Raw genomic sequence first — 13,858 nt, forward strand, 5'->3', positions numbered from 1 at the left:
TTATATTCAAGTTCAATAGTTCAAACTGATAAATACCTACCTATATTTTTTTTAGTATACAGAAACGAAAATCAGTAATATTAAAATAGTTTTAATATATTGAATATTATACACATACACATACACATATCAACACACACACACATATATATATATATATAACAATTAGTCCAAAGGTTTTTAAAGATAAAAAAAAAAGGTTTTTATGTACATATTGATTTTCACTACAGATTACCACTACTCTATAGATTCTTTAATTTTCTGTATAAGAAGTTTAACTTCCGGAGATTCATCTGCGATAAAGTTCATTGAAAACTCATTGTATAAATTCATAAATGAATCCAATTCTTCAACAGCTCTTAAATCTAAACAATAAATAGTAATTAATGAAATAAATCTATATAATTTATTTACTTTCTAAATGAAGATTAGGTGGTAATAAATATTCTATACAATTTACAATCATTAAATACACCGATATAAAACTAATTTAAATTATTATTGGTACCTATATAACTCATATAAATCATAAATTATATCATCATAGTCATGCAAAATCTGACAAAATGTATTTTATAGTTTTTTGTAATATCAATATTAGTTTTAAATAATATTTAAAAAATGCAATTTATATCTATTTTTATTAAATTAGTTATCATTCAAATTGTGATGTTATGTATAACCATTGATTATAAATACTATTTATATATACTATATAGTAATACATAGTAATATGTACTATTCATATAAAAAATAGTAAAATTAATATAATTAGTTTTGTTCCATTTCTTTTGTTTGAAGCTTAATTTAAAAATAATATATAACTTTTTTTTATGTGACTACGGTGATAAACAAATAATTTGATAATCATGCTCATTTTTTAAATACAGAAACTTCTTATGAACCATGAATATGGTATGTATATGTATATATACTATGTACATATATACTATGTATTGTTAAATTATAAATACATGCATATTTTTACTTTAATATTTAAATTCAGTAATTAAATGTAATGAAAAATAAATAATAGACAAAAGATGAAATAAAATTATTAAGTAATTTGGACCGTAATTATTTAAATGTACACAAATATCAATAAAGAAATGATTATTAAAATATAATTCTTTATATTTAAATATACTCATACATCAATTTTAATATTTGAAAATAAAACTAAATACTGGAAATATTTAAACTGCAATAGATATTAAGTATTTAATTAAGTAAGTATTTAATTAATAATGAAGCAATGAAAAAAATTGAATTTTTTAAGTTTGTAACTTGACAAAAGAAATGTAAAACCACATCTTACTTTTTAAATTAGTTATCACCAATAAATAAACCTCCAATGATAATTTTCTCAAGCTTATATTTTTAGGGACACCTGAAAGAAAATATAGAACTTCATCAAATAAACAAAATATTTAACTGTTATAAAATAATAGGGATATATTTTTCACTTACCAAAAGAAAAGTGTAAAGTTCTTCTCACATGACTAAGTATGTACTTAAGCTCATGTTTGTGACTGGCATGCAATTGAGCAAAACCCAAGCGCTCTATCACTTTCAAAAGCGTACCCATAATAGCTAATTGTAATGGTCTAGTATTGTTTTTTAAGTGATCAGCACATTGGGCCACAACTGTTTCTCCAAATTCAACTACATATACAAAAATGTTCCGATTTTAATCCATAGTAGATAAGATTTAACATTTAAATTTGGTAGATTTAAATAAAATTACCTTGAGTTGCTAAGGTATAAGGCCATGCCTTCCCAACTAACGAGAACAAAGATTCTTTAAGTTTTAAATTTTGTGATTGATTATCAACATCTGAATCCTCTGAGCTCTATATATATTGTAAAAAAAAAACCAAATTGTAAATTAATATTATAATATCAGCAATTTTAGGCGAGAAAAAACTTACTTTTTGTATAATATGCATAACTAATTGATAAGTTTGAGTAAAACGATCAATTTTCAATTTTTCCAAAAGCTCACCAAGAGTTTTTAAAGCAATCATTCTGTAATTTATATTTTCCTTCTTACATTCATTAAAAACCAACTCTACAATTTCTTCATTTTTGCATGTTTCTGCAGAATCGCTGAAAATATTAAAATGGTTTATAAGATAATATTGAAAAGTGAAATTTCAATACTTGTAAAATGATTTTAAATTTAATTTTACCTGGAACTCAAATTTAATTGTAATAAGGCTTCAAGTAAGAATTCTTTTCCACTCCAAGTACGGCCAGCTAAACCAGTTTTAATTGTCTCTATAAATCTGTTACGATGTTCTTCATTTAAATGCCGACCAAGTATATTAGCTGCATCACCAATTGATCTTGCTGCCTGCAACATATAACATAAATAAATTAAATGAAACGAACATTTTATAGCATTTCTAAAATATAAACATACTTGAGCTTTCATTGCCCAAGACGAAGATTTAATTGCAATACCCAAAAATTCATAAACAGAATCTAAATGACGTGATAGTACACCTTCAGTATTGTGTACATTATCTTCCCAAAGTTCTTTCCATATATCATGACTTTTATCTGTTGCAACTACTTCGTCACCTTATAAAAAGTAAATAAATTTTTAGATAACAACTAAAAATGATAATTTAAAATATTACTTTCAGGCTGTTTATAGTGAGTAGCAAAAAATATTAATGGTATAATACTGCCCAAGTATAAATCTGGCTTTTCACATTGACTTATTCCTTTTAGAGAATATCCAACAGTTTGTCTGATACTTTCATCTATAAATAATATAATTTAAAAAATGCGTAAGAAATGGTTTAAGAAATGTTCACCTTCATTTTCCATGTACACATCTTTTAATGATAGAATTAACTTGTTTACAGTACTCTCTTTTGCTATTGTAGTAATTACAGCTATAGTGGAAGCGTAGCTTTTTCGAATTGTAGTATTCCGATCAGTAATGCCTTTCATCAAAGGTTTTAAAATTTTATCTAAAAAAAAAAAGTTCATTTTTATCTAGATTATCTATTATTAAAACCAATGTATATAATTTACCTAAAAATTTAGAATTTAATTGTTGATGTTTTTGAGTGATTAGCAAACTAATGAAATGTGACGTGGCCACTTTGATAGGTAATCCAATATTGGTGGTTAAAAGATCTTGTAAGAGTGGTATCAAATCATGTATTACTGATTCATCAATATAAAGTAAACTCTGAAATAAAAATATATTTATAAAGAAAAAATATTTTAATAGATGATTCTTTTTTATATATATCTAAATACCTTAGATAAAACATCACTTGAACTAAGAGTTCTTGCTTCAGCAGCACGGCGAGAGTCTATAATTTCTTGAGTGTTAGGATTAGCTCCAAACATAACACTTAATGCACCCAAATCTGGTGATTCCATTTTATCAGCTCCTCTCAATAATGCAATAATTAACTTAGCTAAATCTCCTTTTAATTGTTCACCACAGTTGACGATTAATTGAGATATCATATCCATACTAAAATATAATACATATTAAATGTTTAGTACAAGTGAATGAATATAATATTGATTGCAATTAATTTTATAAAAATCTTAAATTAATTTAGTTTACCTTACTGCACGGATACTTGATTCTGTGTGATAGAGACCTTTGTCCAAAATGATAGGTAAAAGTAGTTGAAGCAATTGGGTATTGGTGGTACATTCATTTACACATAACTAAAAATTAAGATATAATAAAAAGTAGTAATATAACAATGATAAAACAATAAGATTTCTCATGTTTCATAAAAACTGTACATCTACAAAAAAGTACTATGATGTCGAGCAGTAAGAAATTTGCATAAGAGTAATTTGTTACAAACTATTAAATGATTATACCAAAGATAAAATATATTTTTATGTTAATTTATACATTAATTTTTTGAACCCACGAAATTAGCGAAAAATAAATGTTAACCTTTGATAATGTTTTTGCTGTAGATGTAGCGGCTTTTCTAGTGCCTTCGTGAATATCATCCATTACTCTAATGAGTTGTGTCCATGCTTCAATTGTCAGATCTAAACATTTCTGCAAAATTTATATCATAAGAACTTAAGTTCATTTACATTTACATTTTTTTTTTTTTTAAACTAAAAATTTAAAGTAATAGAACAAACTGTAAATATTTTATCTCCTGTATACTGCAAAAATGAAGGAAGAGCTTGACAAACAGAAATCCGTACCCGCCAATCAGGACAAGTTATATTTTTCACTAAATCTACATAAATTTCTTTATAATACTTATCAACCTAGAAAAGATTTAAAAATAATATTAAAATACACAATCCACAGCTTAACTTTGAATTTAACAAAAATCTTGTACACAATAAAAAATAACTAACTGTCAAGCGTGTATCTAACACTAGATAACTCCAAATAGCACTCATTGAAGTCTGTACTATTGGTGTTGGATCATGTTGATAACGATAAAGTCTTGGTATAATAAATGGTAACTGTTCATTAAGTTGTTCATCAATATCTAACTTTGATTGAGGTTCCTTCAAATAAATGCAAATATATATATAACTAGTTATTTTAATATTAAAATTATAATTATAAAAACCTTTTTTTTATTATAGTTGGCTAATTGTATAAATTTGTATATTAATTTTGGCCTATTTAGATCAGTTACTAATGAACACAATTCTTTGTATGTTGACAAAATTCCTCTGTAAATTAAGTAAAATATTTATATTTATTTAAAAACAACAAAAAAATGTAATAATAAATATTTATACATTATGACCACTCACCCAGAACTATCTTTAACACTATTTCCAACTGCCATATATTCAGATAATTGTTTTATAAGCAGTTTTAAGATTTGTTCTTTACGTTCTTCAGCTTCATATTCATATACTTGTATCAAAGCCTTAGATGCAATATCTCGTATGTAGTCTAGTGAAATAATAATAATTGATTTTTAATAAATGGAATATTTTATGCATATACGAATAACTATTGTATAGTTAATCAATACATACTATTTTTTTCTGTAAGAAGTGCAACATAAGCAGTTTGGATTCGAGCAAGTTTTTGGTTAACTGATGTTAATGTATGACATTCATTCAATACATTATACATCCATACACAACATGCCTAGGAACAAATATTATTTTATACTTGTTATATTATAAATAGTAAATTCTGAATAAAAAATAAAAATAAAGTAAAATAAATAGTAAAACATTACTTAATAACAGTATTTAGTAATTGTAGTTAATGAGAAATTAACAATGAAGTGTATTTAATAATTTGATATTACATTTATTTGTAAATTGTATTCCTTTAAATAATAATAAATTATATTGAATAAGTCACTACCAACATTTAAGTCATGATTTCATTAATATAATTAGTTGCAAAGTTAATTCGTAATAAATTTTTTTTTTACCTGTTTTGAATTTGGATGATCTTCAGAATTAACTTTTTCTAATATATTATTTAAAAAATAATCTGCTAATTTATCACATTCATCAATAGAAATATCAACAACTATTTTTTTTTTATACTCTTCTTCGGTAAGTGTCCAAAAGTTACGGGACATTTTTGATAGTGGACCAAGTATAGCACAAGATATACTATCACCAATCGACAAATGAATCTCTATATCTTTAGTCTATCAATAAAACAAATAAAAATAATAAAATCAAATATACTTGTTTATGAAAAAATACATACATGTTTTGTTTTTTCTAAATATGCTTCAATAATATCTTTACTTCTTGATGAAGTTTCTCCAACACAAATCAATCCTGTGCATTTGATTCCTTTATTTCTAATCTGAAATATATTAAATTAACGTAATAATCATTAAAAGCTTAAATCTTATAAAATTTTACCTTTGAAAGAGTAGAATTATTGAATGAAATGCTTAAGAGTTTTTTTATTAGGAATGCTTTATTTCTTTCTTCAATTGGTATAGGATTTAGCCTTCCTATTGCACCAATCACATCACAAGCAGCACCAACTATTAATGGACTTGTATCATCAAGTAACAATACTGTAATATAAATAATATATAATATTACAAAAATTATGAATACATAAGGCAAAATAAAATTCAGTATATGTTTACCAAGAGAAGAAAATGTATCTTGCTCAATCAATAGAGGAACATTTTTACTATTAAAAAATCTATATTCATGGATAGAAGATAAAGCATATAAAGAAGCATATAATTCCAATGACTTATTACGATTTTTATCCGTGACTGATGATATTAATGCTTTAATATGTTTATCAAATGTTGTTTCATCCAAAGCTGATAGACTTATACCATATAATATTCCACTTAATTTACGCATATCTTCATTACTTGATACAAATAATTTCTAAAATTGTATTCCATTAAATTTAAGTTTTTTAGAAAAATGATTTAAACTACCTGAATTGTATTCAAATCCTTGATGAACAGGTCTTTTAATTCAATTGGTAATGCTGCGATACATACTAATAAATTATTTAATGGAATAATACTTGGTTTGATTTGTATCAATTGTAACATAAGTTTCACATAACTTTCAATAATATTTGCATCAGACTGATAAACCTTTGACAAATATTTACAAATATCTGGTGTTTGTTTTGATGGATGGTATAAAGTGTTATATGTAACTGGTAGACCAGCACTTAAAGTCAAGCAATGGCTTAAATATTCAGCAATCTAATTGCAAATTTATAAAATTATGTAATAGACAAATATGTAATAACTATGATTCAATATTATTTATAAATTTAAACTTACCTCTAATAAAGCTGACGAGTCATACTGATTACTATTCTCCACTACAGTCATTACCATATCGGGAAACCGAGGTAAAAGCAATGTACTATCATTTTTACCAACAAGATTACCTACTTCATCCACATTATATAATATCTTTTTTAAATTTGTTTCACTAAAATATAATAATAAATTAATATTCAGTTAATATATTTCAAAAATAATATTACCATACCCAACTGAAGATGTATGAGACTGGATCAACAATAATCTTGATCTAGCATCATCGGCGGGAAATAAGTAAGACAAATAGTGAGTAGTTACTTGTTTTACAAGATTGTCGGACATTTTACAATAATGTTCAAGCATTTTCAATATACTAGACAGTTTAGAAGATTCTTTATATGCATTACACATAGAAATTAAACTTGATCTAATACTTCCTTTTAAATCTGAAGAAGGCTCCTAAAAAAATATATAAATTTATAATTAAGACACATTTTATTTTCTATTAATAATTTTTATACTTTTATTAAAGCATCAAAAAATGAAGTCAAAAGCTCTAAATCTTCTTTCACTGCAGTAGGGACTTTAGAAATTAATAAGCCAATTAAAGTATATGTCATCTGTTTTCCATTCAAATCCAACTCAGGTGATTTTAACAATTTTAACAAACCAAAATTTAATATAACTTGAGTGGCTGGAAGCAGAACTTCAGCAGGTTTTCTAAAACAAAAACCAAAATTATAAGTATATTAAACAATCAATTTAATACAATAATTTATAATATTTATCTAGGAATTTTAAACAATTGTTAAAAAATCATTACCAGGGTATGAATAGTACCTATATGCTTATTATTAAAGAATACAGATAAAAATAGCAGAATGAACTATACATTTTTTTTTTTGTACTAAAGCATAAGTGTGCACACGGATGGTACGAGTATACACGTGCCCTACCTGCGACTTCAAATTTATTTTGTAAAATAACTCGAAATATCTGCGTTCACGGATAATTTTCGAGCAAAATTATAATAAAGACCTTGAGTAAAAATGCAGATTGATAAATACATAAAAATATCTAAATATATAGAAAATAAAAGTTGGCACTCAGTAGATTTGAAATATATTCATCCCATTACGTTATTTTATTACGACATAATATAGAAGTTATTCCATTTAACACTTAAAATAAAAATTGAAGTTTTTTGCATATACATCATAGAAATAATCGAGATAATAATAAAGAAATGATCAAAATCGCGCCGTAACTGTTATCTACAAAAGCAGATAACCAATTATTCATTATTATGAAAGCTTCTCAATAAGTGACTGTTTTCAAACAAGAGACAAGTAACTGTAACTAATTGCGCATGTGACAAGTGTTGAAGACTGAATATATTAATAAAGTTACTTACAAGGTCTACTAAAAAGTATACCGATTTTTTTTTTTGTTTTTGAAAAGATAAAGGATGAATATGAAAATAAGGAATGTACCACCTACCAACAATGTCTGCACGCCTATGCATCTGAATCTTGATATGAAATTTGTTCTGTTATATTTTTTGCATATTTGAAGTAATTAAGATATTTAGTACTATTTTTCAAGTTTTGAAGCTATTTTTTTACTAATCTATAGAGTATAAAATTTTATTTCGTATTTTCATAAATCTATTTTATATTAAAATATGATATAATTATCAGTTTATTTTATCATGGTTTATATTATGTGGTATAAAAAATAGAAAAATTTGTAATTTATTTTATTTATATCCATAGGAAAAACACCCACATTTATATTCATATCAAAATCTATTTTTAAGTAGTTCGGCGTATTATTTGTTAATCAAATAGTAAACAATTATGACTCCTGTCGATCTTATCCATTAATTTAATATATTTTTGTCTTGAATATTTTTTCGTACATTCGAACACATTTCAGAATCAATCAGTTCTTCATATCGCTTGATTTCGTTCATAACTCGTCTATGATTTATTTTTCTGTTTCGTTATTAAACGTGAAATATCGGATGATATAATATTGCACTATTCGAGACTTAAGTGGGCTCTCTTTCACTCCGAGAAAGTACAGACCTAACTGTGTTCAAGAAGTGATGGAAAAATTGTTGAAAAATTCTTTTCTATACGCTTTCCATCTATCTATCTATCAAAAATGTTCGTCTAAAGTGTTGGGCGAATATAAGTTCTCACTCGAGATGTAGCAGGTAATAATCATCCTTGGGTTTGCCTAGTTGTCAGTAAGTTACTACACGAATACAATTTATAACAAATACAAATTTCCTTCCCACTTTGTGCACACTTAAAACTGACAATGTAGTTAAATGTTAAAATTTGTTTTGTGTTTTGTAATAAAATCTAATCCAATTTTTAATTGAATCTTGTCCATATACTTATAAATAAAGACCGGATTTAATAGATATTACAACTTTTTATTGATACCAGCTAAATCAAATATGTATACGAAACGGATTAATTACAGTTTTCCTATTCAATTTAATAATGTAATTTTTTGCAATTTTCAACTATATTGCAAATTTTCGCAATTATTGCAGTTTTTGTATACTTCACGTGATATAATATACAAATAATTCTAAAGTAATTTTGGTATAAAAAATATAACTACGACATAAATTTTTAAATGCAGTATATGTATTTTAGCATTTTTAAAATTATACTTATCTAAGTTATCAACAAAACTCAAAAATGTAGAAGAATCAAATAGTCAATTACTTAACAGTTTTAGCATAAAATAAAGTTAAGTAATAGTTTAGTGAAACTGAAAATATTTTGATAAATATTTCCGGTCCCAATACGAAAATAGTTAAAGATAAATTAAAATATGTCTTAGAAAAAATGTAGGATATAAAAATATTAAAACTTGATGATTATATATTTGATATGATTTTACTATGTAATTTTAATATATTTTTTATTGCAATTTTGGAATTTTTTTAGTGCAATTTTAAGTATTTTTAACGGAATTAAATCTGGTCTTTACTTATAAAATAATGTATAGTAATCCATATGTTACATGTATTTTAAATTGTATGTAGCTTATTACAAAAACTCAAACTTTTATCATAATCATACTGTGTTATGTGTTTTAATTTGTATTCTAATTGATATTTTGTTTCTTAAATTTTATTTATTTTTTTTGTTTATTATGTTCATTTTTGAGGTCTATTGGTAGGTATCTGATGTTTTTATTTTGATATATGCATTTGTTTAACATTTTTATTAGGATAATAAGTAAATTCTGAGTGAAAATTTTCACAAGCATTAATTATAGAACTTCTCCAAGAACTCGCAATAGTCCAAATATTATGGGAGAAGGTACTATTTTTCTCTGTGTAATGTCACTAAATAATCGCGGAATTTTTTTTTACTTTATTGTTATTTGATTTTACAGCCACGAAACTATTAACAAAACAATCTACAACTTCTGTTGAATTAAGAAATGATAAACCAAACAAATGTACCAATCACTTCCTTAGGTTATCATTTGTGTTATTAAATTCTAGTGCTAAACCTAAGTTTTGAATTTTGTAGTAGGTATTAAGCTTGGCTTTAAAATACTATCTCAAATGCAATAGGTATGGTTTTCATATTATTTCAGAGTTATTATTAAAATAATTAATTACAAAAACACCACATAAGAAAAATCAAACAATAAACTTACTGTTGTATAATAACTTGAGCAAATTGCAAGGCCAAGTTTTTAAGTCTTTGATTAGTATTTTCCCCATTCCAACAATCAAAAATTATCTAAAACAAAAACAAATAAATAAGAAATTTGAAATACTACAATTTTTGTCTTAATATATATAATTTCAAAACTATTCTGACTTAAAAATATTGTGTGCCTAAACTAAACTTGGTTTGTTACATACATGCAGACATTGTGGCCATATGATTGATTCTTCGCCTCTACTTAAACACAAACTTGGTAATATTTTTAATCGTATCCGTACACAAGCTGGTTGTTTTTTATTATTTGTATCTTGTTTGTTCAAACCGGTAGTGCCAGAAAATAGTAAATATAATGGCATCATAGTAGATGATTTAGACCAATCAATTTCACTAAATATTTTAAAATATTATTAATAAAATATAGTAATTATTTTTTGAAGTAAACATACCAAGTAATCTTTCTTAATTCACTGTCACCAGAATTAGCTACCAAATATCGGGTATCAGCAGCACCAATAATTGAATGAACCAATACAGATTGAGATTCAAAAATATTTGCTGCTATCAATCCCAAAATACCTAATTTAACCTATAAATTTTGACATAAGTTATAATACAAAACAATCAAAAAGGTATAAATATAAAAAAGTTACTTGTTCATGGTAATCAGAATCTATGAATATTAAAGGTATATTGAGTCGCAATCGCTTGATTGATTGAGTATTAAATCCAGCTAAGGGATCTTCATCCGATCCATTCCATTTATAAGGCAGTAGTAATATGTCTAACATTAACTGCAACATAACAGTTTTCAACTTTGAATGATCCTTAATAACTGCAACTCCTGTACTAGCGACTTGAACATTAGATTTATTGAGAGATCCAATTATAAGTAACAGAATGCTAAATTATTAAAAATATAGATAATAATTTAAATAAGTTATTTTTTAGTTGGTTAAATTAACCAATAACTAAATCACATTATAGTTTCTAGTAGGATGGTAGTACCTTTCTTGATGAGCAATAGCATTTTTTGCCGCGGAATTGATAAGTTGAGGAATTAGTTCAATTTTTTTATTATTATCTATACGGCCAAAACTCATTTTCACAAATACTATAGTGAAATTCTAAAATAAAAAAGTTAATCAAATAATACTCAATAAAATATTAATATACGATGAAAATATTTTTAAATAATTACCAAGACAAAATTGTTAGTGGATGTTGATAAAAGTTTGACCAACTGATCAACAGGAAGTATAATACTTGGACTTTGCTTTACCACTCTTGTAATATGCGTTAATAATTCAAAAACCTAAAAGCATTATACTCAATTAAATATGTGAAGTAATTAATAAAATTCAATTACTTTATTCCTGACGGATTCATGTGGTGAAGATAGTTTTTGTAATACTGGTACTAAAAAGTTGTTGATGCAAGAAGAGAGCTGAGTATCTGTATCGGCTGAACCAATACGAAAAAATACTCTTTCCAAGAGCACTAAAAAAAAAAAAGAATATCATTAACTACACTGAACGAGCTTTAAATTTAGCAGTATTTTATACTTACTCAATTCCTGATCCATGTTTGTTTCAGACATTATTGAAGTAAGCAAACGATACAAAGACGCAATACGAGAAACAGGATGAGAAAAAATAGTTACCCTATTCAAACAGGGTTTAAAATATCGAATTAACTCGTATAATATTTATTTGTAATAACGAATAAACAAATTACATATATGATATTATGTATATGTATATGAATAATGATAATCTTCAAATTTTCATTATCATTGTCTACATAAGCAAAGGTGATGACGAACTCGAAGGAAACGTAAGAATACCGTATAACGTTTCTAGTTTCTTATACGTAAAGCTTATCAACGTTTTTGATCATTGAGTAGTAAAACAAAGGCATTTTAAAAGTGCATTTCTAGTGCTCTAATGAAACTAAATAGATGGAATTATAGAGTAATAAAACTTCGAATTCATAGAATAAGATACTGTTACTCCATGGTCTCATTATAGCTTGGTAAATTGGCTACTGCGCGCATAATTCCTCTTATCACATCATTATCACTGTTATATTCAAATATGATAAATTTTGTACGCGCCAATTTGAATTATTTAGTATCAAACAATTATCCAATCCTTCACAACATCACTATATAATCAAAACTGATGAAACATATGCACATTCACCATGTTTAAAATGCAAAAAATGTAATATTTGCTACCACACAATTCATTTCTTCTGCAACGATAATGTTATTTAAACAAATATTTGTAAGCACATACATGCTTGTGCTCGTGAGTTCATAAGTTTAAATGACAATATTGAAAATAATGTTTTTCACGACACTAATATAACAGAGCAAAACATTTTAATGGATATAGTTGTATTTTATAGTCACCATAAAATGCACACAGATCAAAAAGAAATTACTTGGTCAAAGTTCAACAAATTAATATAATAATAAAAACTCGAAAAAAACAAAAGAAATTGTACCGTTTATGGTGTAGATAAAGAAAACATTTTCTAATAATTTATATCTACTAAATAAAAAAAACTATAAAATTAAATTACGAGTCTGCATTTTGTAAACCTATTGACCTAAGATTTAGATTGAATGTGCACTTATGCAGATCACTGACACTGAAATATTTCATGCCCCAAAATTCGCGTATATACAGCTGCTTTTCCTTGTATAAGGTTCGATTCTAATATAGGATATGTTTTTATCAAGCATAATTTTTACCTGATTTAGAATTCTTTTGTCTATATCATCGTATATGATAATTTCTTCCGTGTTTTAAGATTTCCGCTCTCTTTTATACCATATAGTATCTCGATTATACATTATTGTCGGTACTAGATGGAATCCCGAATTTCCCGTAGATAATTTATTTTTCTGTTTCTTTCAACAACTATATTTTATCTGTGATATTGATCATTTTTCTTTTTACGTACTTGTTAAATTTGAAACTCAAAACGTAGTATGAATTAATAAACGAATGACAGCGAATTACATAAAATCAATATCAATAATTTTTAAATAACAATAGTTTTTAAATTAACCGTAGAAAATAACAAGATATTAATTTATTAAATAGAAAGGTTTTCAAATAAAAATTTCATTATTTCATAAAATAATTCGTTAGGTATATAATGTTTCTTCAAATAGACGTTTGAGAAGTAGAGGGTTCACTGTATATTTAAATACATTCCAATAATACAATTTCGTATTAAATTTTAATTTGGTATCCTATTTAGTCGTTTCTCAATATCTAATTCTAACTCATATCTGACTCAGTTACGTAAATAGTCCAATTTTTTTTTATTTTTATTATCTGGTTCTTACTATAATAGTTGTATTACGCACCATAA

The 13,858-nt window shown here is 25.3% G+C and overlaps 1 protein-coding gene across 3 annotated transcripts; it reads right to left on the bottom strand.

The window, feature by feature from the left end:
• Positions 1-140: 140 nt before the first annotated feature.
• Positions 141-12,502, bottom strand: LOC112690983 (proteasome adapter and scaffold protein ECM29). Of its 3 annotated transcripts, XM_025565094.1 has the most exons (35): positions 12,206-12,502; positions 12,038-12,132; positions 11,838-11,968; positions 11,670-11,783; positions 11,477-11,595; positions 11,122-11,371; positions 10,918-11,057; positions 10,669-10,858; positions 10,458-10,543; positions 7,283-7,481; positions 6,991-7,220; positions 6,777-6,930; positions 6,417-6,695; positions 6,108-6,363; positions 5,872-6,032; positions 5,711-5,812; positions 5,424-5,648; positions 5,014-5,128; positions 4,783-4,927; positions 4,593-4,698; positions 4,372-4,527; positions 4,147-4,278; positions 3,947-4,057; positions 3,599-3,705; positions 3,280-3,502; positions 3,049-3,208; positions 2,826-2,984; positions 2,646-2,771; positions 2,426-2,586; positions 2,193-2,356; positions 1,932-2,109; positions 1,748-1,853; positions 1,471-1,665; positions 1,319-1,390; positions 141-365 (listed from the first exon to the last, which is right to left on the bottom strand). In XM_025565094.1, coding segments are annotated over exons 1-35 (5,277 nt in total). In that variant the 5' UTR covers positions 12,208-12,502; the 3' UTR covers positions 141-237. The 3 variants fall into 3 exon arrangements, with proteins under 3 accessions (XP_025420879.1, XP_025420881.1, XP_025420880.1); XM_025565095.1 differs by lacking the exon at positions 12,206-12,502 and having other exon boundaries at positions 238-365; positions 12,038-12,199; XM_025565096.1 differs by lacking the exons at positions 11,670-11,783; positions 11,838-11,968; positions 12,038-12,132; positions 12,206-12,502 and having other exon boundaries at positions 11,122-11,262; positions 11,477-11,567.
• Positions 12,503-13,858: the final 1,356 nt, after the last annotated feature.

Source organism: Sipha flava, unplaced genomic scaffold, assembly GCF_003268045.1.
Source record: "Sipha flava isolate LNK unplaced genomic scaffold, YSA_version1 542_pilon_pilon, whole genome shotgun sequence".
NCBI lineage: Eukaryota > Metazoa > Arthropoda > Insecta > Hemiptera > Aphididae > Sipha > Sipha flava.